At 44.4% G+C, this 25,091-nt stretch overlaps 1 protein-coding gene and 1 long non-coding RNA gene across 14 annotated transcripts in view; one reads left to right on the plus strand and one right to left on the minus strand.

Annotated features, from left to right (window-relative positions):
• The window catches only part of ADNP (activity dependent neuroprotector homeobox), a 21,161-nt gene extending 14,820 nt beyond the window's left edge, over positions 1 to 6,341 (plus strand). For all 12 annotated transcript variants that reach the window (XM_072350297.1, XM_072350289.1, XM_072350296.1 and 9 more), the window contains 3 exons: positions 111 to 223; positions 831 to 923; positions 1,856 to 6,341. In XM_072350297.1, coding sequence (XP_072206398.1) covers positions 111 to 223; positions 831 to 923; positions 1,856 to 4,990 — 3,341 coding nt within the window. In that variant the 3' untranslated portion in view covers positions 4,991 to 6,341. The remainder of the gene's footprint in view (positions 1 to 110; positions 224 to 830; positions 924 to 1,855) is intronic.
• LOC140259210 (uncharacterized) overlaps positions 1 to 23,633 on the minus strand; it is a 27,929-nt gene extending 4,296 nt beyond the window's left edge. The window contains exons 1-5 of one of the 2 annotated variants that reach the window (XR_011905367.1): positions 23,454 to 23,633; positions 17,599 to 17,715; positions 9,886 to 9,956; positions 8,558 to 8,659; positions 6,625 to 8,262 (exon numbers count right to left, since the gene is read on the minus strand). This is a non-coding gene — a long non-coding RNA (uncharacterized lncRNA). Of the gene's footprint in view, positions 1 to 6,624; positions 8,263 to 8,557; positions 8,660 to 9,885; positions 9,957 to 17,598; positions 17,716 to 23,453 lie in introns of those variants that run through there. The other variant, XR_011905366.1, reaches the window with a different exon arrangement.
• Between the last annotated feature and the right edge of the window lie 1,458 nt (positions 23,634 to 25,091).

Here is a 25,091-nt window from a genome sequence, read left to right on the forward strand (position 1 = left end):
TTCTTTAGTTATGGGGAAAATGAGAGAAAATTACTGATAATGAAATGCAGCTCTTCATCGGACAAAGCACGAGTGACTTAAACCTCTTCTCTTACTTTGTTTTTCAATAGAAACTATGTTCCAACTTCCTGTCAACAACCTTGGCAGTTTAAGAAAGGCCCGGAAAACTGTGAAAAAAATACTTAGTGACATTGGTTTGGAATACTGTAAAGAACACATAGAAGTAAGTATGGTGCCTCTCAGGTGCTTCAGAGCTGAGAGTGACTCTGGGATTCCATTTGAGCTTTGCTGTTCAGGCATTGCTACCTCTGCACTGTTTTGTTGTTTCATATAAAGTGTGATTTAATTAGTAACTTGAGCTAGCATGTGCTACAGACACTTCTTAGAAAGTCTCCTGGAGACAAGATAGACCTCAGGCTATTTATGACTGACTTGATGTATTTCATGTTGAAGATAGGTTGTCCTTTGGGTTGGGCTCCGAAGTATAGCATTCGCTAACTGGACTCTTACAACAGATCTAGAGGTAGTTGTGGTATGGGGTGATTTGTGGGACAGAAGATCCTGAGATTCTCATGCAGTGTTGGTGCTGAAATACAGGCCATCAGTTTAACAAACTACTTATATACCTGTGTTAGTTCCTAGAAGGAAAAGGTTTGTGTACGCCTCCAAATAATGCACCTCAATACACAGATTTCTTTAATGAATGCTCTCTGCTATTTGCCAGCAGCATGTGAGTGAGAGGACTGCATGAATGCTTACAAGAGTTGCTTAAGGGAGCAGTTGGTCTGGGTTTTGATCGTCTGTCTCTTTTCTCATCTGCCCCTTTCCAGGATTTTAAGCAGTTTGAACCTAATGACTTTTATTTGAAAAACACTACGTGGGAAGATGTAGGATTGTGGGACCCATCGCTTACAAAAAATCAGGTTGGTAACGGTTTATTTTGTTACAGCACATTCTGAAGATGGTTCATATTAAGGGGCATTTCACAAACGTGCCAAGAGCTTTTCCTGTGCTTTTACCCATTGATCGACTGTCTTTGCTTCAAGGCACAGAAAAAAGTTTTTATTATTTTAGAAGCAATAATCTTGGTTTCTATTTTATTGAGTACTGATAGCAAAATACTGGAGAAATGGCTGCTCAGAATATCGTACCCTTTGTCAGCTCCATACTAACAGGTCATCTGTTCTCAAGCTTAGCACAGTTTGTTACCTTTTCTGTTAGCATCGTTATAGAAAAACTTTAAATGAACAGACAGAACTGCTGCTCTCTCCACAGCTGTAGCTGTGTGCCACGTGAGGATTCTCATAGTCTGAGGGTTTGGCTTAGGCATATATAGTTTGTGCAGAGGATGAAGTGATGCTGGCAGTTTTACTTCTTAGATGTTTAGTCATCAAGAGGTGAAAGTGGAAGGAGGGAATGTTTCTATTACAGTGATTTATTTGAGTTTACTGATTAAATGTGTTAAGATAGTGTATCAGGGTATGGATTGTAGTAGCCTCTACCATCATAGACTGATACCAGCATTTACAGAACAGTGAGAAGATGAGAAATCTCTAAATAAACTTTAAAAGAGCATTCTTTATCTTAGAGTTTGTTACCGATTGAGACTTTTAAACAGAATGGATATGAAATGTTAGCTGTCTGTATGAATGTTTGGGATTAGCAAAGGAAGATAACTCCTGTCTTCTGGATGCAGTCTCATTCTACATCAGCGGTCATGCTTTCGTTTTCCGATATAAGGTTTGAGATTGTTGCAGTGGGTCTCGAGACTTGAGTTGTTACAGAAGTTCAGGGGTAGTCTTTTTCCAAAACCTGCTTTTCCATGCTCAGTTTCTGCTGTGTTCTTTGTTTTAAGGACTATCGGACAAAGCCCTTTTGCTGCAGTGCATGTCCATTTTCCTCGAAGTTCTTTTCAGCATACAAAAGCCACTTCCGGAATGTCCATAGCGAAGACTTTGAAAATCGGATTCTCCTTAATTGTCCATACTGTACTTTCAATGCGGACAAAAAGACTTTGGAAACGCACATTAAAATATTTCATGCTCCAAATGCCAGTACACCAAGTGGAGGCATCAGCACTTTTAAAGATAAAAACAAGCATGATAGCCTTAAACCTAAGCAGGCTGACAGTGTAGAACAAGCTGTTTATTACTGTAAGAAGTGCACTTACCGAGATCCGCTGTATGAAATTGTTAGAAAGCACATTTACAGGGAACATTTTCAGCACGTAGCTGCTCCTTACGTAGCAAAGGGAGGTGAAAAGTCACTCAATGGTGCCGTTCCATTAAGTTCCAGTACCCGGGAGGAGGGTAGTATTCACTGCAAACGATGCCTTTTTATGCCGAAATCATATGAAGCTTTAGTACAGCACGTTATTGAAGACCATGAACGTATAGGGTATCAGGTAACAGCGATGATAGGTCACACTAATGTAGTGGTTCCAAGATCTAAACCGTTGATGCTAATAGCCCCAAAACCACAGGACAAAAAGCCTATGGGACTCCCTCAGAGGATGGGTCCCCTTTCCCCTGGGAGCGTTCGATCTCTTTCATCACAGCAGATGATGAACAGACTCACTATACCAAAGCCTACGTTAAATTCTGCAGGAGTAAATATGATGTCAAATGTTCACTTACAGCAAAACAATTACGGAGTCAAATCAGTGCCACCAAGTTATGTTGGTCAGCCAGGGGGAAGGCTGAGCTTAAGTGGTAACGCACCAGTTTCTATTCCACAGCAGTCTCAAACAATGAAACAGTTTTCGAGTGGAAATGGAAGGCCTTACACTCTTGGGGAACAGAGATCTCAGGCCTCAGCAAGATACTCTCTGCAGTCTGCCAATTCAACTTCTTTGTCATCAGCTCAGTTGAAACAAACGTCGTTATCTCAGTCACAGGCAGCTTCAAGAGTGTTAGGTCAGTCTGGCTCAAAATCTCCCGTAGCTGCTACCGGTCCTTCTTCTGTCAACACATCATCCACACAAAAGTGGAAAATCTGTACAATCTGTAATGAGCTGTTTCCTGAAAATGTGTATAGCGTTCACTTTGAAAAGGAGCACAAGGCCGAAAAGGTGCCTGCAGTAGCTAACTATATAATGAAAATACACAATTTTACTAGCAAATGTCTATACTGTAATCGCTATTTACCCACTGATACGTTGCTTAATCATATGTTAATACATGGTTTGTCTTGTCCGTATTGCCGCTCAACCTTCAATGATGTTGAAAAGATGGCTGCTCATATGCGAATGGTTCATGTTGATGAAGAAATGGGACCTAAAACTGATTCCACTTTAACATTTGATTTGACGCTGCAGCAGGGTAGTCTCACAAATATACATCTTCTTGTAACGACCTACAACCTGAGAGATGCTCCTGCTGAATCTGTAGCTTACCATGCTCAGAACACACCTCCAGTTCCTCCAAAACCACAGCCGAAAATCCAGGAGAAGTCTGATATCCCTGTGAAAAGTTCTCCACAAGCAGCAGTTCCCTACAAGAAAGATGTGGGGAAAACTCTCTGTCCTCTGTGCTTTTCAATCCTAAAAGGACCCATCTCTGATGCACTTGCACATCATCTACGGGAGAGGCATCAAGTTATTCAGACAGTTCATCCAGTTGAGAAAAAGCTAACCTACAAATGCATTCATTGCCTTGGTGTGTATACCAGTAACATGACTGCTTCAACTATAACGTTGCACCTTGTTCACTGCAGAGGTGTTGGGAAGACTCAGAATGGCCAGGACAAGGGTACTTCGTCATCTCGGCTAAGTCAGTCTGCAGGCGTGGCGCCTGTAAAACGTACTTATGAACACATGGAATTCTCTCTAATGAAGAGAAGGAAAATCGATGATGACGACTCCCCCTCTGCCTTCGAGGAGAAGCCCGAAGAACCGGTAGTTCTGGCATTGGACCCCAAGGGTCATGAAGACGATTCGTATGAAGCCAGGAAAACGTTTCTCACAAAATATTTTAACAAGCAACCATATCCAACTAGGAGAGAGATAGAGAAGCTGGCTGCCAGTTTGTGGCTATGGAAATCTGATATTGCATCTCACTTCAGCAACAAAAGGAAAAAATGTGTTAGAGATTGTGAAAAATACAAACCCGGTGTGCTGCTTGGTTTCAATATGAAAGAGTTAAACAAAGTTAAACATGAAATGGATTTTGATGCCGAATGGCTGTTTGAAAACCACGACGAAAAGAATTCCAGAGTTAATGTTAGTAAGACTGTTGATAAAAAAATAAACATAGAAAAAGACAACGAAAGTTCATCAGACAGCTATGAGAACATAGAAGAGGAATACAATGAAAGCAGTAGTCCATTTGGTGCACATATTTCTGACGTTGGTGAGAAAGCTTCTCCTGACAGCATAGCAGAGAACCCAGAGGACAGCATATCCAAGGAGATCATTGAAGAAAATACTTCACCATCTCCAGAAAAGTCTGATCAAAAACAAGAAGAAAGCTCTAAATATGAGGAGATTATTTCTGCCGAAGAGCAGACAAAACTGGTTGGTGATGTTTCAGATAGTGAAGGTTATCAGGATGATCAGGATGATGCAGTTGAATGGAAAGATGGAGCTTCACAGTCTGAAAGTGGGCCTGGTTCTCAGCAAGTTTCTGATTTTGAAGATAATACGTCAGAAGTAAAACCAGAAGTGTGGACAGATGAATCCTCACAAAGTGAAGATGCTGGTAGCAGTAAACCGACTGCCGAGACAAAAGGAGGTGGGTCTGAGAGTGATGAAGAGCAGTCAAAGTGGAAGAATCGTTCCTATGGAAAAGTAGAAGAGTTCTGGGCTAAGGACCAGTCGCAATGGAAAAATGCATCAGAGATTGAGGAGAGCTTGTCAAATCAGCAGATGGAATGGCAGAATAGCACAATTGACAGTGAGGATGGAGATCACTTTGACAATGTGACTGATGGGGTAGCAGAACCAATGCACAGCAGCTTATCCGGTGTGGAGCTGAGCAGTCAGCAAGCATAAGCTCCTCGATTCAGAAGTGTCAGTAATATGATCCAGTCTACAACTGTCTAAACACTTCCATTTCAGTATGACTGCTGAGCTTAAATTCTAACTGGTACTGCCTTCCAAGTGCTAGGTCACGGTGAGTGATGGTACCCCAGTGGTTGTTTGAGGATGCTGTTGGCTAATCTTGCTTGAGAGTACTTGCTGGGATGAGCACAGTAATTTAATGTGAAAACAGATAAGCTGGTGGCTCAAGAATGCACACAGAGAAAAGCAGAGGTTTATTTTATCTGCATTTTCAACATTTATTTCACTCTTGTACATGTTCAGTTGTATGTCTTTTTAAACATTACCCTTTTTCACATGGTAGTGTGTAGGGCCAACATACAAGCTACCAGTTCAGCGTGTATAGTAGACTATGGGGAAATTGATTTTTTTCATGTATCATTCTGAATAGTTGAAATGTATATTTGTACAGTCTTTTAGACCTATTCAAGTGAAGCTTATGAAATTGTTCTTGTGTACCCATCATAGATTTGTTTCTCTTTTTTAGTGTTGCCCTGCTGTGTAATAAATGCTGTATTTAGTTTACCTAGCAAAAGCTTGAAACTGCTATAGTCTGAATTTTGACAAACTTAGTTTTTGCACATAACCTTGTACAATCTCAAAAACAGAGGCCAGCACCATTAAAAAAATATATCTGGACTCTTATTGTATTATAGAATTTTCTTGTTCTGAATATCCTTGACATTACAACAGATGACAAACGTATTTCAGAGCCATTTTCTGAAATCTTTTAAGCTAAAGATGAAAAATCACATGCAAGAAACAAGTTTGCAGCTACTAATTTTGACACCTTTTAGATCTGTATAAAAGTGTATTGTGTTGAAGCAGCACACTTAAAACAAAAGTGCTGTGTTTTGGATATTTAGTTTTATCTTTAGTTGACACCAACAAGGTGTTGCATTCATTTATACCATCTAATATATGACACACTGTTGTAGTATGTATAATTTTGTGATCTTTATTTCCCTTTGTATTCTTCATTTAAACATCTAAATAAATTGCTGTATTGTGCTTACTGTAAATATCTGCTTTATTACGTGCAAGTGCCACGTTCCTGCTGGGGCTGGGACTGCTCAGCTTGCTAAGCTCTGTGGGGTTTTTCTGCTTGGTATTTTTTGTTTGTTTCCTAAAAGTGCTGCACGGCGCTGCTGGGGCACGTATGTACAGTGTTTTATTACTAAACAGACTGATCTCTTCAAGGACATGGAGAAATCGTACTAAACTGGCTTTGAATTTCTCTTGACTTATTTAGCATTCTAGAATGGTAGTTTATAAATAAAGCTGTGGTGATTGTAGTTCTTTGTCCATAGAAGCAGCCCATCACTTACTTGTGTATTTCATTCCTTTATAGTTATGCCAACAAAGGTCACTTGCACATACTGAAATGTTTCTTAGAACTGTGCTTCTGAAATGCCACCTGTTGAGGGCGAAGGGAAGGTACGGGAACATCATTCAGACATGAAGGAGTGTGCATGTCTTGCAGGCTGCAGCCTTTTGTGGGATGGCAGGGGTTTGAAAAAGTAAATACTGAAAAACCCACAAAAACGAGTTGAAATGAATGATTGGTTTGGTCTGATCAGTCCTGCATTTCCTCAGGTGTGCTATGCAGAACAGCCATCGAACCAAAACATCACTGAGACATGTCTGAAAACATCTAATTGTGATGAAAACCAAACTAAGCAAGAGCAGTGAGCTTGCTTTAGGTATACATCTAATAAAACACCTAAATATTTACTTTTTGATGCTTTACAAGGACTCAATTTACATGTGAAATCTTCATTAATGTTATTAAGGAGGAAATGGTTCTGCTCTTCAACATATTACACAGCAGAACTTTCACAGAGACGTGAGGAGACTTACCTGGAGCCATTTCAGGTAAGTGTAAACCGTACGTTCTACTGGTATAACGAACAAGCCAAATACCAAACTATGTGCGTGTTCTGTTCTGCACCTGACTCGTGCTGCTGACACTCTTCGGAGTGAACATTCCTGTTTTTTTGTATCTGAACAGCTAAGATTGCTTAGATTTGTCTTTTGATCTTACTTCCCCCCTGCACAGAAGGTGTACATACTTCAGTTTTGCCCATGTAAGAGGTGCAGCTGTTGAGCTGGGTCTCGGTTCTGCACTCAAGCATTAGAAGACAGGTTGTAGGGACTATACATGAAAAATGCTTTTGATGTTTACATCAGGGGAGCAGCTCCTTGTGCTTCTCTGCCTTAAAAGAAAACTGCAGCCTCAGGTCTTATTTCGTTACTAGACTTTCTGAGGTGTTTACCTGAAAATAACTTTTCACTAAATCTTCTGAGTCTTATTAACTACTAGAGAGTAGCAGTGAGATGCTGGCTGGGTGGTGTCTTTTTCCAACATCAACTATGGGAAGTCCTGGAAGAGGCTAATAAAAGTTGTTAATGTTCCTTTCCCCTTCCTGTTGGCTGTTCTGTTTCCCAGGATGCTACAGTCCAAAAACAACTAAATTTCACACTTGGCAGCAAATCACTGAGGCTTTAAGAGATTAAAGAATTTTAGAAACACAAAACCTTGTAGGATTCAAAAACCCTACAGGAGTAACTTCACCTGCATTTGCCTTTGCTGTCAGCATTCTAGAACACTCATCTGTTTTAGAACGTGTAGTGATCATCATGCATTCTGGAGAAGCAGTCTCTGAATTACCTGCATTAAACTCCTACAGGATATAGTACAGCAACCAGCATCTGTCAGGCAGCAAAGTAAAAACGTCCTAGAAATAGGCATCGTGTTTCGCAGTGTCTGTTCAGGTTGGTTTCACATTAGTTGCCCATAGCTGAGGTCATGTTTCCAAAGAGTGGCTGACTGACATCAGTAAATATTAAGACTGAAATAAAAACTTCTACTCTTAAAATCTGCACCTTAGCAAGAGTTCCTTTCTACGCTTGAGGCAAACCATGTTTTTGTAGTAGTAATGAAGAAGAAAGAGTAAATGGCCTAACAAAACTGGAGGAGCCTTAAATGTAGATTGTGTTTATTATATAGTAGTTTATTGCAGCATTATAGTTATGTGAGATGGAAGATACCCAATTTGTACATGTACAATTTGTACATTAAAGCATGCTGGCTGTGCTTGCAGAGTAGCCAGCTCAGTCGGACCTCTGAAATCAGTTCTGAGAAGAAGTTTGTGTCCCAGCTCTGGCCAGTACAATGGAACAGAAAGAGCCCTTAGCCAAAGAATTTCCTTTAGCCAGTTCACCTGAATTGAAGCAAAGTGAAATGTTTTTTCATCTGAAATGTAAAGGCTTAACTCCTGAGAAGGAAGTGGATGATTAGCGTACACATCACTTCTAGATACAAGACAGCATTGCGCAACAAAAGCTTTAAGGGAGTGTGACCCGGTAATTTGTTTCGACAAATACCTGAGCCTGGCAAGGACAGCCTAAGAACGGCAGAGCTATTTGCATTTTTATATGACTCTTTTAACTCTATTTCTGTGGATGCCTGAGGGTTTGTTATTCCTGTAATACTGCACCATCCTTTCTTGCACTGACCTGCAGATGAGATGTACCGCCTCAGCAAGTGGTTCTCCCAGATGTGTTCCTACACAACTTAGTGCAGTTCTTATCAGGAGCACGGTGTCTGTCTCTTCATTTCTGTTAATAAAGAAGCTGATGTTTTGCTAAAAGGGCTGGTATAGTGAGTATTTTGTGCCTTTTGTAATTAGTTTTCCTCTCTGTAACACAAGTTCATTTGTAGTAATCCATTAAGATAGGCTGTGCTGTAGGGCACAGACGCTGACTAGGTCTGTCTATTGCTTTGTATTTTAATTCACTTTATCTTTCATCACCAGTTCCACTAATAAATATGAAAATGTTGAGTTCATTTATTTCAGCATTGGAAAAGCATCGGTCTCCATGGTTGCTCAAAGCCGTAGAGCTTTACTTTAACCATTAGCTTTTTCTTTCCCCTTCTTTCTCCCTGCTTCCCTTTGTGTGTATGTTTGTATTTGTGAGTGATCCTCCAGATTAAGTTTTTTTCACAGGCATTTTTACAGCAAGAGCATTTATTTCTATGTCCTCAAACTGCACTATTTGCAAAGCCAACTGTCTGAAATGTTTCTTTCAGAAGCAATCCACCATCCCGACCAACCTCTCCTTATTGTTGCCATAGTGAGATCTACTGTACGTACATAAAGGAGACAGGTATCTCCTAACCTAAGTACATAACCTTCTCTTTCTAACTTTCCTTATTCAGATAATTGGTTTTTGTTCACCTAGGAAAAAAAAAAGCAAAAAACCTACAGGTGGGGAGATGAATGTTCCACTTCAAGTTCTGGTTAAACAGAATCGTCATTACAAAGCAGCACATCCAGCCGTCCATAACAACTCTGCAGAAAGTTTATTCATAGCGTTCAAGGTTTGTTACACACAACAGCTTTTCAAACCCCGTCCCTGCTTTGGAGTGCTCGAAGGTTTGGCCATGTGTGGTTTATAGAATTTTTGAATTCAGACCCTGATTTCATGCTCTATGGTGTGACCTGATCGTTGGTGAGGCTGGCAGTTTTAGCGTGCAATACCAGCATATTCTTTCACCTTCTGATCATTTTAAGTACAAAAATGTGAAGTTTTATATATTCACTTTGCTGGTTCTGTAAGATTATGGTGTAAACTACTGTGATCAAATCATGGAATAAATGTTCCAGTCCCTGTATGGCCACAGTATGATTGGAAAGGTTCAGCTTCTCTTTAGAGATGCTAACCAAAGATCTGAAATATAACAGCTGCTTCTAATTATGAATATATATAAAGTATGAACCATAAGAACAAACTGCCTTTTATAAAAGAGACACAAGTTAATGATTTTGATACTTGGTACCTACATTGTTCATAGGGAAAAAGTCTTCAGTTTGGTAGTTTGGGCAGGTCTCGAAGTGCGGCTCATGGAGGAGACCTGAAACAGAAACAGGACAAATGTAAATATTATTTCTGTCAGCTTAAGATTAAGTAACTCTTCCAAATCAACACACAGAATCACAGAACTGTTATGGTTGGAAGAGACCTCAGAGATCCATCAAGTCCAACCATCAACCCATCACCATGGTGCCCACTTACACAGCATCATTTCTTAGAATCTGTTTCAACATCTGTTTTATTTCATGAAGGAAACTATGCATTCCCCGACTAGGAAGCTGTGGTTTTGTTTTTAAAATGAGTGGCTTTTCTGCTTCCTTGGTTTCAGGAATATGCATTTGATTGCTTTGACTTTACGTCCTGCATCCTAGAATGCAGATTTAACCACAGACTGTTCTATCTATGACAGTCAAACAGCCGATCAGACAAAGCAGTAATACCTTCAAGTCCTAACATGAGGGCAAGTTAAATCCCTCAGAGATCTGGCTGTATTGTATTTGTTCCTTTATGCCTGATACTTTTCTTTCCCAGCATCTTTCTTTCTAAACACTTTTCTCTCAAACAAGCAAAAGAATCAGGAGCTGAAATGGTAAAATTGCAAATGTTTGTGCTTAAACTCCTTTCATGATACGTATCTTGGAAACCTCCCCACGATGCTGTGAAAAGCTGAGGGACCTCTGGGCAGCAACTTCAGCTCAGTTGCATTTAATATGAACTAGAGGGTAATGCTGGTGAAAACGACACTCCAAAATCCAGGTGACATCGAGTGACCAGGTCAGAATTCTGATAGTGCAGTTTTAATCCAGCAGAATGATCGACAATTTTACACACACACAAAAAGCTTCTCAGCCACCAATATCTGCAAGTGTTCTCGATTGTATGATCAAGAGATACGGGGGAAAAAAAACATCTCGTATTAGGAGTTATTTCCCAATACAAGGTAACATTTGCTTTCTCATCTGATTCTCCAGGTTCAGCTTAGCAATCACCTTAGCAGGATTAATACTGAACAGTTAAAAATAGGGTAGAACACAGGGGAAATTAATTTTAAAGCACAGAAAATTGTAAATTCGTTAGCAATGCTAGAAGAGACTGACTAAAGAAATATAGAAAGGGATTTGGTTTTGCTTCTGGGGCTTTAAAGAAATCAAACAATTGATTAATCCTGTACTGAGGAGATCAAATATTTCAGTAGTACAGCTCAAACCTAAAAACTTAGCTGAAATCTCAAAGGCAAATTATGAACCTCTCCGTAAAATTAAAGGCTTTCAGTTTAAAAACGTGTACTTCCAGATAACAGTTTTTCTTCAGACTGAGCAAACTCAGCTGCTCCAGACTCTCTTCACTGATCACAAGCTCCAGACCAAGCACCTTGATGGCCGTCCCCTGAGCTCCATCAGGTCTGTATCTTTCTTGTACCGATGCCCTCCAAATGAGATACTCAAGATGCAGTTTAAGAAATGCCAAGTAAAAGAATAATTATCTGCAGGTACATCACCATCCTGTCATTCCTGACGGCTTCACATCCAGAACAAAATATTCATAAAGGCAAAGTACTGAAATAGAGAGGTTTGAGCAATAGGAACAGCAAACTCAGCACCTTGTGCAATTCAACAGATACTAGAAGTACAGCAAAACTGGCAGCATTAGATCTAGCCTGACAGAACAGTCAATATTCTAGTGTTCAGTGAGAAGTCATTCAGAGAAACTGACCCATTCACAAGCCACAGTGGAAAACATTCCATTTCCAATAGTAATACAGCAGGAAACAAAGATCGATGAGCTTTAGCTCACATATCAGCCTGTAGTCAGAAGACACAACACTGTTCTATGACAGCATAAAAAATCAGTCCATAGGAACAAGAATAGCCAGCATGCAAACACTGTCAGAACTAAGCTTATTAGCTCGTCTCCATATGAGACCAATGGCCGATGCTTTAAGTGTGAAAAAGGTGAATATACAAGCACTGCTGCCCTGAGTACTCCACAAACAGGAACGTGAGGATCCCCAGAAACAGAAAGGTAACTTTACCAAATGACTTCACCTGATCAACATACATAAACCTTCTATTTACAGCTGTAACAGTGAGTTTCCAAACTTCACTATCTCACATGAAAGTAACTCCCCTTGTTTGCTTTCAAACAGAGATTTTAGCAGCCTGACATGAGCACTGCCACAGTTTTTCACTGGGAGGAGAAGCAGCCAAAGCTAAAAATAAAGGAACGAAGAGACAGGGTCTCATTACTGTTTTATACAGAAGAAGCAGGTTTTGTCTGAGTAACAACTGAGTAACAACTAATATCAAAAATCATTCCTGTGCTCTAGAAAATTCTGTAATATTTAGGTTTTACAGACCCATATGGTACCAGAACAAGGAGCAACCTGGCAACAAAGGAGAAGAGCAGGAATGCTATGGGGGTGGAACAGACTTACAAGACTTGTCTGGAGGAGCCACTGTCATCCATCCACACACACACACACACACACACACTCACACACACACACACACTCACACACACTCACACACACACACTCACACACACTCACACACACTCTCTGTTTCTCTCTTTCCTTGCATTTTTATTCTTGGCAAATCGGAGAAGCTTGGGAAATATTTGCAGCTCTGGCTATTTAGTAGGAGCAGCTTAGCGAGGAGCACAGAACAATCACCAAGATGAGTGTGCAGCATAACTGCTGCTGGAAGGAGAAAACAATTCCCATAATAAGCGCTTTATGTACCAGCTACAGCCTTTCACCATTCAGCTGCATGAAAAAACACCAACACCTCAAGGCAAGCACGTCATTTTCATACTTTCTTTTTCCAAGCCATATTGACACATGGACTCTGCGACAAAATGAATGCTACTGAGGCTACAGAAAATCTGCACTGAATATAAATACATTATGAAACAGCTTTTAAACTCTGCCCTGAAGCACTTCCTGATTGGCTGCCAATGATGTCACACATCCATAAAGCCCAATAAAATGCATGGGTTAACCAGGCTTATTTCTATGAATAAACTCCACGCAGCAGGAGTCCAAGCGGCCAGGCACACCATTACCAGCAGCAGCTCTCAGGTAGCTGAAACCTGGTAACCTCAGGCCTCAGAGTCAAGCAGGCCACCAACCGGCAGCCAGAAACGTGCTCCCGGATTGCTCTTAGCAGGGCGTAATTCAGCGCTGTCAGCTCCTGCAAGGAAAGCCTTCCCAAAAGAATCACCCTCAGTTTTAAGGTATTAAAGATGCTCTCGTGCATATTCAGAGCCGTAAGTTCGGTCTTATCTGGCATTTCTGATCTTGCATTTCAAGCTGGAGGTTAACTAAACACAGCAGAGCCTTTACAAGCAGGAATTTGACCTCCAGCCCTGTTTGAATAGAATTCTATTAGTGAGGTGAGAACGGTGCTTTTTACGGAAGTCTTAACAAAACTAAAATCTGCAGTTTCAGAAAACTCAAAAACTAGTGCCAGAAATATCAACTGAGCCTTTAAAACAAACTATTTGGGCACCTGTTCTTAAGATAATGAAATACAGAAAGTCCCCAAGCACTGTGTTCAGTGGTTGCTAGGCAAAGCATGCAGGTTTGCACGTTTATGTAGCTTTGACAGACTGAGCAAGCCATGCAGAGATAAACTTGCTGTGCAAAATAATATATGAGAACGATTCTCCGTTACCAGCAACCAACTTGTTCTGGTTCTTACCATGAATACAGTTCTTGGAACTAGTCCACCTTCCAACATTACTGGGTAAACTGCATCCTGTACTGTAAGGGGGAATCTCATGCATGAACTGAAAATACAGTCACTACCTGCCCTTATAAGAAGTCCCTCCCCAGCTTTCCTGTTTCCCCTCAGGCACTGGAAGGCCACTAAAAGGTCTTTTCAAGCCTTCTCCAGGTCCAGCTCTCTTAGCCTGTGCTCATAGAAGAGGAGCTCCTCTGATCATCTTTGTGGGCCTCCTCTGGACCTGCTCCAACAGCTCAATGTCCTTCGTGTGTTGGGGGCTCCAGAACTGGACACAATACCCCAGATGGGGCCTCACAAGAGCAGAGTGGAGGGGCAGAATCACCTTCCTTCTCTTAATGCAACCCAGGATACAGTTGGCATACCTAGCATCCTATTTAATAGTTGTATTCATACTTCCAGAGCATGTGTGCAAGCAGACCACATAGAAATATTGAATGTTGCTTCATTTGCTATATAAATGTTGCTTTTTCAAATTCTTGCCTAAGGCTTAAAAGCATTAGATAGAAATAAAGTCATAAACTATGTGATTCAAACATGGAACATGGTATCACTGCACTGCTCCAAGCACCACCAATACAAAAGGCTGCGGTGCTGCTCTCTGCTATTGTTCTTTCTGCCTTTTTCAGCTTCATTACCATGGATAAAACGCAAAAACCCACATGGTCAGTGTCTAGAAACCTCAGGCTTTCCTTGATGGCTCCTGAAGGATCCCTTTACTGCCGAACCGCAGCACATACCATCAAATATTTCAAGTGGAACAAATTCACTAACTTGTAAACACTACTTAACCAGCTGAAGGCCAGTGACAAACCCAGAGCACTGCTGCATCAGCTCCAAGCAGGCAGTGCATTTCATGTGTTAATTCCACCATCTGCTCGTTGCATTTTTTACCACAAGAAAAAAAATGTGACTGCTGGGTAAAGGCACTTAAAAAAAACAGAAACAGGAGGAACTTGGCCTCACTCGGCCAGAAACGATGGGCTCATTTTTTAGTTTCTTTTAGACACACACATACACATCCTACTCAGAGACAAAAAATAAGTAGAACGGTCTTTTAAGTTAATGCTTTTTATATCTACACTTGGAAATTTTAAAGAAAAAAGAAAATGCCGGTGCACGTTTGCTACTCCAGACAGCAAGAAATTAGCCTCAGGGAGAGACAGTAAAAGAGCTGGGGGAAGGGAAATATGCTGGGAGTGCATAAGGAACCAACGTGCGTGCGCATCTGTGTTGGAGGGCCTGGAAGAAAATATTCTCCACCACGGCTCCTAGAGGCTCCTGCACAGCAAAGCACCTTTTCTGCAACACAACCATTACACAGACAGAACTTCCTGCCAGCCACAGAAAATGGCCCAGTCAGAACGGGATGGAAACCTGCAGCATCTCCCCACTCTGTGAAATGTGCAGTTCTTCAGTGAGGGTTAGAATTCAACTTTAAATAAGTCCTAACTCCTTATTGCCTCGGAAACTGAAGGCAGTCAGCATCTTACCCTAAAAGTCAGACCTATGACTGAGAGGATGCTAAGACATGACGGTAAGCATTGCTTTTGTTTTGGTCAAAAAGGCATTTCATCCGGCATCCAGGGTAAAGGATGCAATATTCCTAGTAATACTCCTGAAGAGCATCAAGTATTTCAGTTATATGAGCAAAAAGGAATTTCCTATGACAGGAGGTAATCAAGGAATAAACATTCCTGAAGCTACATACCACAAGGTTCTGATTAGCTATTGCCAAGCAAAACAAAACAAAAATTACCAGATCTGCGTTTGTGCCTTTTTAAAACTGCTTTAAATGGGTTTTCTCTCTTTCCCTCACTTCCTCTCTTCCATACTGTCCTTCCACACTGCAGCAGCATCTGCTAAACTGCCCCAACGAATGGCCCTGCGTATGAAAGAAGATCTCCACCAGCACCATGGTACCTGCGCTTCCTTTTGCCCACCGATCATCTGATGTTTGCCCAGCAAGTGCGTTGTGCCCAGAACTACCGTCAATCATGAGCTTTGGGACCTGGCACTGATTCCAGTAAAGCCATCTCGACCTTGCTATAAATTGCCAGTTTCTTTTAGAGAAGACTGCCTGCAAACAGCAGATCATTTAAGATGGCTGTTTTATAGTGGTGCGTGCAGAATTAACAATAGGAACAAAATAAAGACAAAAATTTCCTTTAGTTACAGTAAGAGTGCGACTTGTACAGCCACTGCTCTGAAGAGACACAATTACAGCAGTATGCATTATACGGCTACAGAAAGAAGCGGAGGAGCATACCATGCTGCAGAGATAATAAGCCACAGAAATACGCTACAACAAAGTTCTCAGCAAGCTCACCACAACTATGGCTGGCACGAACATGATTTCTCAGTGGACTAAAATACATTCGAGATCTTTAACCCTTACTTCATTCGTCTGCCGCATGTTTCTGCATCTCAGCTGGTATTTAAACCGCAGCTGGTAGAGATTAAGCTGAGGAAAACGGCATCAGCTCAGAAATGCAGGGAAGGAGAACAGAGCCATTCTTTGTTGAGCAGGAGAGAACGGCTTTAACATTTTGCCAACCGTACTTCATTCCTATTAAGAGGAGGCTCTAAGTGGCACACCTGTAACAAAGGAAGCGGGATGCTGTGTGAAAAGCTCAGAGAAGTGACTCAGCTGCACCTTGCACAGCATGCGGCTCCGATGGCCTGAGGGCTTCTTGCTCAAAACACCGCAGCCAAGTTTTAGCTTTTTGTGTTGTATTGCTTTTGTTCCTTTAATCTATGGCAGCACAGTGCAGATTTATGAACAGGAACCCTGAATCACCTAAATAATTGCTATTTTACATGCATTGTTTTGTACCAATGAGTGCACGCTGAAGTGTTTGACAATTGATATAATGGCACAGAGCTGCATTTGGAAGACAGAAATGCAAGTACAAAGAAAATCTGACACGTATATACTGTATTGTCCCAGGACCATGAGCCACTGCAGAGCTGCAATGTGGAACAAGCAAACGCTTAAATCCATAGAAGTCACAGCTTGCTGCATTCCTGCAGCAGCAGCCAAGAAAAAAACAGGGTGGAGAAGCATTTGCCACTTACTTCTCTAGCACCAGCTAATATCTTTTCCATAACTGATTCACTTTAACACAGCACATCTCTGCTTTGTAAAATGTTCCTGAAACAAGGTTTTTTTCCTGCCATTCAGGGGCAAATATCAAAGCCAGTACATCACACTGCAGAATATACTGAGAGCTCAACACTGTGAACGAACAGAGCGACTGGAACTAAAGCCTGGAGGAGCTTTTTACACCCAGATGTTGGGTTTCTATTTTCTGGCACAGATCAAACCAACTTAAAGAAAGGCAACATTTTACAGGTCTTTGCATACGTAGCCAGAAGCTTTTGTCAGTGAAATATAATTATAGTTTAAAAGCAGTTTCTATGTCAGAGATTTTCTAAAGATTCACCAGAGTTTGACAGCTAAATTATCCAAAGAACATACCAGCATGTACCATGTCCTTCCTATGCTTGTTCACCACATTGTACACTCATGATGTTCTTTACACAGCTAACGTATGTCCTGGACCTGCAGAAAATGAACTAGTCTTCTGCAACTGAAATTAACAGAGGTTGCTCTGACACCAAATAGAAACTTGGATCGGTTCAGCTGTTCCTACATATTCACTGATACCTGTGTATTGTTGCTCGCCCAGTATTATGCATACCAGCATAACACTACAGCATTTCTGAAGGAGACAAACAACACAATGTAACTATAATCGCCACTGCTAAAATTCACTGAAATAATCTGTTTTTTAGAAGTCCCCTTTACAAACCATATGCAGTTCTTTTACACGACTCACAATTAATAATGAAATCTTCTGTAAAGCCACATTCAATCCAGAAAGGGCATTTAACAGCTCTTCCTCATCTGCTGAAAGCCATTTTCAAAATACTCACGTTTTTAAGATGGGATGGTTGCATATGGTATTAAAAAGACACCATGGCTCATCTCTGCTTCAGGCACTTCCTCTTCTAGGAAGGAAACGTGGTATGCAACTGTAAATGGCTGCGGAGCTGTGGAGAGAGGAAAAACCACTCGTGAAAAATTAAAAGCACCTGTGTTGAGCTTCAGCATTGCCCTGGAGAGGCACCACAAGTCAAAGAAGGTTTAACAAGATTTCAGAATACGCTACTGCTGCCGTAAGTAACAAGGGGCACATATTCAGAGGTAGAGTACGGACGTTTACAGCCATCAGAAGGACCACAGGTCATGATCCAAAGCTGAACTGCACAAAATGTATCAGCGGCAACTTCAAAACTAAAACCCAGCAGATTCTCAACCTATTTCACCTTTACACAACAGTTTTTCCCTTTTCTGCTCCTGAGAGTATAACTTAATTTCTCCTTTTAAAATCCCTATGAATGCTAAGCATTTAAAGTTCTAATTAAAACATTATCTACTGCTTAAATTACCTATTTAATCTTGTGCTCTCAGGTTACTGCCATTACAGATGATAATGCTACTGAGAGTAACTGATTCTCAGTCAATCAAGGTATTAGCTTAGTCTGACAATAAAGCCTCTCAACACAATTCTGCTGCAGCCTTCAAGGGTAACCTGCTGCCTAGAACAAGGACTACAGCTTTCTTCATATTCCACATTGTGATGCCCCATCACTGTATGGAGGGAATGGAGGGAGGGGTCAGGAAGGGTGTTCTTCCCCTCTCTGTATTAGGAGGAGGAAAAAAGTGAATACGGAGCTTTGACTGTATTGAAGAACAGCTAATTCATACTTAGTGATCAATCTGTTTTTGAGAAGGATTTGACAGAGCCTATGGCAAAGGATCCTAATTCAGGGGTAGTAAGAAAGTCACTCATCTATCAACAAGAGGTAAAAGACTTACCCCTAAATAATACAACTCAATCTGCAATCAACCAACACTAACAGCAAAACAAAGCAAGGTTGCCCTGGGTCACGTTTTAATTACACTCTGTGTAATTAAAGGCTCTGAGGAAATGTTTCACTTCTTGCTCTTTGGAATGAATGTCGTGCTTCGCGGCAACCAGCCATCAGTGACATGCATATTAAGGGAGACAAGAGAGATGTGCTGAGCAACAACACGGAACGCGTTAGTTACGTTCGTTCTTAGGCCGTGCCCACAGCCTGCAGACAGGAGCACGCTCAGCCCGGGATCAGCTGCACAGCAAGCACACCGCCTGTCCCACGTGTCCTGCCACGAGCAATGAGGCACTGACAACAGCGGTGTCAATCGGTGCGCTACAAGGTCACCCAGCACAGCAGACACGATCCCCCGCTCATTAGCGCTCTCCCATCAGTTCTTCCACCTGATGCAGCCTACGGGCGCTCCGACCCCCCGGCCCGCAGCAGTTCGCACACGCGACCCCCACCCTCGTGCCCGCCGCGCCGGCCCGGGCCGCACAGCAGCGCCCGAGGGGCGGAGCCAAACGAGGGGGCGGAGCCAAGCGAGGGGGCGGGGCATGGCGGGCACCCGCTCCGCAGCGCCACCTGGCGGTCGCCGCGCCCACCCGCAGCGATCCCCGAGGCGGCCGCGCCAAGATGGCCGCCCCGCGGTCCCTGCGGTGAGATGGCCTCCGGCATCTGCCGCGGCACCCGCCGCCTCCGCGAGGCCGGCACAGCCCTCCACGCGGCACAACGGCTTCTCGGCGGCTTTCTGCACCGCTGCCACGTGCCACGAGATGAGCACCGCGAGCTCCGGGGGCGGCAGACCACGAGAACGCACCCACGGGCAGCCCCGGCGGCGGGCGGAGCGCTCGGCCGGGCTGCTCCGTGAGCACCGCGTGCGTTTCTAAACGGGGAGGAGGAAATTGGAGGACATTGGAGCACTCCAGTGCCTGCGATGGGTACATAACAAACAGGGACTTACAGGTCGGTTTGATGTTACGGGTCACGTTGTGCGTTCTAATGGTCAGCCCCCCGCCCTGAAGGAAACATTGGGGGCATCAGGAGACAAACATGAGATGCAGGGAGAAATGGCACAACTGTACAGAACTGAAGCGTGCTGAAGAGTCGGACCGGGTCACCTTTAAAGGGCCCTTTGAACTCAATCGGTTCTATGACTGTTTTGAAGTAATTCACACTAACGATGTGAGAACATCAAGTCACCATCCCCAGCACATACAAATCATGCTCCCACCATCCCCAGCACATACAAATCATGCTCCCACCATCCCCAGCACACACCAAACACTTCACCAGCACAGCTTTCCCCAGCGGAAGGTTTCCTCACCACCACTTGGGATCAGGTGGGTCACGCTGGTGCAGCAGACACTGCACAGCTCCAGGTGTTTCCTGGTTCAGTCACAGCAGTGAGCGCTGCTGTCACACCCACAGCGACTCCAGAACGAGAAAGAAACTACGACGTCACAAAGAAAGGCAACAAAAGTTCCTGGAGCACGTGGAAGTTCTGCCTGTTCCCACAGGGATGAGCACACGTGTACAAGATGCAGCAGGGCTGAGGACACAAACCTCTCTGCTGCAGTGCAGGTATGAGCACCGGCTGTGTTCTGAGCAGCAGGAATGTGATCCAGCGAGGCCCAAAATCTGAGCAGCTATCCGGAGCAGCACTGAGCTAACATCTGTGTGTCTGCAGAGGAATGGTGAGCTGCTGGAGGTTCTGTCTGCTTAGTGACCACAGCTGACGGCCCATTAATGGGCACTGTGTCTCACTGAGCTCTGTGAGAAGTCCTCAGCAGCAGAGCCCTGACATTCATGATGTAAGATCTACCCACCAAGGGCTCCCAGCCCCTCCTGGCTGTGCACATCGGACAGGAGACACCTCAGGATACATTACATGCCCAGGTTTACTGAAGAGATCCGTGGCTGCTACAAATCAGTGCATGCATTTCAGTAGTGCTAACACGAGTTTACATCCCCAAACAATCTGTTTCCTGTCTGCCTGAGGTAAAGGTTTCTGCGTGGAAAATCTGTTGTCCTTCTGCTGCTCCTTTTCATGCTTAACTAAAGGAACAGAGCACTGAGCCCGATTTCTTGCAGTCTTCATTAGGGAAAAATAAATGTATCTGCTAGCTTTTCTGCTAAGGGTATTAATGTAGAGCAGTGCAACCTTAGCAGTAGCTATCACAAACCAAGGGACTGTACAATGAAGATAAATTCCAGTAATTTAATAGAGAATGCATGAAAGAAACAAAAAATTGCATTAGCTGCGAAGGTTACTGTCCTGTTCTCAGCAGAATGAATCAGAGAAGTATCCCGAGTTGAAAATCAAACTAACCATTAATTTCTTTGTCAAATCCGATTAGCTCAGACCAGTTGTTTAGATCAGTTATTACATGGACACACAACAGCCAGCACTGACAGCCAACAAGCAGTGAGGGGAGGAGTGAAGCTGCTGGGCATTCCCAAAGCAACTTGTCCTGGAGCCTCAGAGCAGCGCTTCCAGCAGGCACTTGGGTGTTCCCCTTTATTCTCTGCTGATTCTCCCACTTAAAACCACAACTTCTTTCTGTAATTTAGTGGCAAAAAAATCGCGTAATCGAGCCTGAAGATAGCTGTCTTTAATGTACCATACGCTGTAACCATACCAACATCCCCTTTCTCACCAATTCCCTCTACACCTTTGTTCCTCAACTGCACGTTTCTCCCATATTCCAAGCCCTGGATAAGAGAGGCTTGTTTAACCCTTTAACACTACTTGCATTTTGTCTCAGCCTCAGTATAACCCGATACAACCTTGGAACAGTTTGCTTGCCTCGCCCCAGGATATGTACATTTATTTCAGGATTGCTCCTGTGTGCAAAGGTTGGGTCTGGTGCTGCACACCATGAACCCTTCATGCAACAGCAAAACAATACAGCGCTGTAACTTATTAAGGGGGGGAGCAGAGGGAGGGTAAGAAAAAAAATTAGCATCACATTTTCTCTACAAAGTTCTCCATAAAACGTTCCACCACTTTCACTCCAAACATTGAGCTGCCTTCATTAGATCTCAAAGAGTTCTCCTCACAAGTCACTAAGATGAAAAAGCAGGCACAGAAAACACGTAAGATACCCAAAGCAGAGAACCACACCACTCTTTATAACACCACAGCTCCACCAGGAAGGCACACTTCAGTACATTTCAACACTGCTGGAAATGAACAGGTTCTTTGGTACAACGTCCTCCTGTACCAGCCTCAGAAAACTGAAAAACCTACAAGGGCAAAACTATCAGAGAATAAAGGGAAGAAAAATGGAGCGGCAGATGGAATTCAAGAGTGTGCAGCCTTCTGGGACGATTCACAGGCTGGATTCAGGGCAGGATAATACACCAGTCTGGAAAACCTTCGTGTAGCAAAATCTTCTGGACTGTGCAGATACTTTGTTTTTCATTCATTGTTATCACAGTTTCATTTGTGACAACTGTTCAGCAAAATTAACAACGAGCAGTTATATGCTACAGACAACCGCTATTGCTGACTGCACGATGATAACAGCAAAACTAAGGCAATGCTCGCCCCGGAAAAGTCGTCACGGTGGTTTCAGTGCCGCTGTGCTGCATCACAAGGCTGGGCTGGCAGCACTGAGCCCGAGGAAAACACCTCAGTCACATCACGGCCTCCAACAAGCTGCCAATAGATGCATTAATCCAGAAAGTCCAGCATTAAAACAAGTGTTTAATTGCAGCTAAAGATGAATACGGGAAACAGAATGAGCTGCAAGTAGCAAAGAGCACATGTTGTTCCTCTGTTCCTTTTAAGAACCAACAGCCTTAAGACATCAATTACAAAAGCACAATCTGCCGTGCCATGCCACACGGTAACCTGTTTTTGTTAATTGGCAGCCTTCTTTGTTTCTTATTTAACGTCAGTTTGAGTGGCACCCGGTAATACCAATAGAACCCAAACAGCTGACAGCGCTGCAATGAAACTTCTTCCCTGAGCCGCTCACTTCACAGTGCCATCTTAACCAAGCCCGAAAATTCATTTCTATGACTGTCAATAGCTTTATGGCAATCCTTGTGTCTGCACACTGGAGACACAGAGCTGACTAATGGAGCAGGTCTGAGTCCTGATGAAGACAGAAGCTGTCGATGTCTAAGCACAGAAATGAGGCGGATATCGAGGTCTGTTACTGCACCTCCTGAGAGCACTGCACTGCAAACAGCCGCGGGTCCGAACTTCGGAAGTGTGAAAGCGGTCTGCTCTATTGCAGAGCACGGATAAGGGATGATAACATGGAGGCGGTGATGATGCAAAGGGACGGGATAAGGAAAGCGCTCCGCGTGGGGCAACCGAAGAAAAGTTTTCCCGTTATTTTTTTCTTAGAGACGAAATAAAACACATCAATATTCTAACGCCAAGACGAAGGAAGGGGAAAGAACCGCCCTGTTATGAGGACAGTGAGCACAGCGTCCGTTCCATTGACAAGAGCCGCCGGCCGCTGTGCGCCCAGAGCCGCCACCGGCCCCGCATCGCCGCCAGGACGAAGGGAGAGGAGCCGCCCGCGGGTCCGGAGGTGCCGCACCGCCCCCTGCCCTGGCGGACATCCCCGCTCAGCGCGGCGGCTCGGAGCGCCTTGGGGCCGCAGATCACGGCGGGCCGCCCGGCAGCGCCGCGGGCATCGCCTCGTCCCGACCGCACCGCCAGCGGAGCTGCAGCCGCGGCCATCCGCGCTCATTAACCGGCGAGTAAATGCAAAACCCGGCGGGCACGAAAACGATCCGCCGCCTTCGGGTCCGACCCAGGCGAGCGAGACGGGCAGAGCCGTCGGCGGCCGGTTGCGCCCGAGCCCCGCTCCGTGCCTGGCGGACCGCCGTTCTCAGGGCCGGCCTACCTCCTCGCGCCGCGGAGCCCACCGCCCGGCCGCGATCTCCACGATCTCTTCGGCCGCCGCCGCTCCCGCACGGGCCCGTCCGTTCCTCCGGCCGCACCACCGCTCCGCCGACGGCCGCTCACCGGCCGAGCTGAACGCGGCCCCGCGCCGCCTCCACCCGCCGCTCCGCCCCGTCCGGGCGGTACGGCCGCAGCTCACACACAGGCGCAGCGGGACGCGCGCGACACCCGGCGGCGGCGGGCGGGAACGGCACGTGCCGGAGCGCGGGGCTGGAGCGCGGGCGGCAGCAACCCGCACAGCTGCAGCAACCCGCACAGCTGCAGCAACCCGCACAGCTGCAGCAACCCGCACAGCTGCAGCAACCCGCACAGCTGCAGCAACCCGCACAGCTGCAGCAACCCGCACGGTGGGGCCGGGCCGGGCCCACACGGACGGCGGGGCTCGTGCTCACGGCCCGCGTTTAGGGCGCAGCCTGACACCGAGCGCGGAGCAGCTCCATGGCGCTCCCAGCGGGGACAGGAACCGCCTGATCTCGGCACGTTCCTTGGGTGCTGCCCCCGATAACAGCGACTGCAGGAGCGGCGCACACAGCAGGGAACGACACCGAGAACTGCTCGTGGCCGCACGAGGTCAGACTCCCTTTATGTAACCTCACAGCACTCAAAGTCACAAATCTATATATTCAGTGCTTTCTCCTCAGCTTAAGACTTTAAAATCTTTTGCTTCCTCCAAAAGACGAACCCTACTTTTTAAAAACAAACAATCTGGGTCTGCAGCATTCAGAACAGCAAAAAGAACTTGTAACCCTTGGAAGGAAACGCACATCAGGAGGCAGTACAGCTGCAGTCGCGGTCTGAACAGAGGAATGGCTGCAGGCAGAGACAGCATCTCATGAGGTGATTGGTACAGCTTAATAAACACATTCTGGCTTTTGCAAAGCTAAATATCCCTCTGTATCACGCGGGGAGAGCTGCGTTCAAAATAAAAACATTCTCCTCTGGAGAGCAAACGTGGGCGCAGCATCACAGCCCAATACCAACCCTGCTCTGACGAAACGCAAAGCATTTCCTTAGGTAATAAAGTACTAGTTCAAGCAGAAAGGAATGTTAATTCTAAGGACCGGATATTATATCTTATTAGCAACGCTCCTAAATGGCTGTAACATGGTAAAATAGCACAGCACAGCACTTCCCCAAATCGCTCTGTGCCGCAGCTTTCTAAACCACTTAAAAAGAATAAACATAGTACACAAAGTCCTCAGAGAAGAGCCTGTCTCCTGTTGGAGAGGGAAAGTACACAACTGGTCTATCATAGCCGCGTAAGTAGTCTGAATTCTTCAGTCTTGGCTATGATCTCACTTCCCCAAGAACCAGACGTTCCATTTCTTGCTTCTCCAGCATCCAAGAGCAACACTGCGAACATGCAATGCATATTTTTCTTCACACCAGAACTGGAAGCATCTACGGAGCTACTCTGAAGCTGACAATCCCTCTTCTGCAGGACCACATACAGCTCTCACAGTCAGCAGGAAACCCAGCACTAACCCAGCCGAACCTGGATCAGAGGGGTGCCACAGCTAATTTCAATATGAGAACTGCAAATTGAGTGCTTAGCACTGATCTCAGTCTTGCTCCTTGC

The sequence above is a fragment of the Excalfactoria chinensis genome, chromosome 15, assembly GCF_039878825.1.
Source record: "Excalfactoria chinensis isolate bCotChi1 chromosome 15, bCotChi1.hap2, whole genome shotgun sequence".
Taxonomy (NCBI): domain Eukaryota; kingdom Metazoa; phylum Chordata; class Aves; order Galliformes; family Phasianidae; genus Excalfactoria; species Excalfactoria chinensis.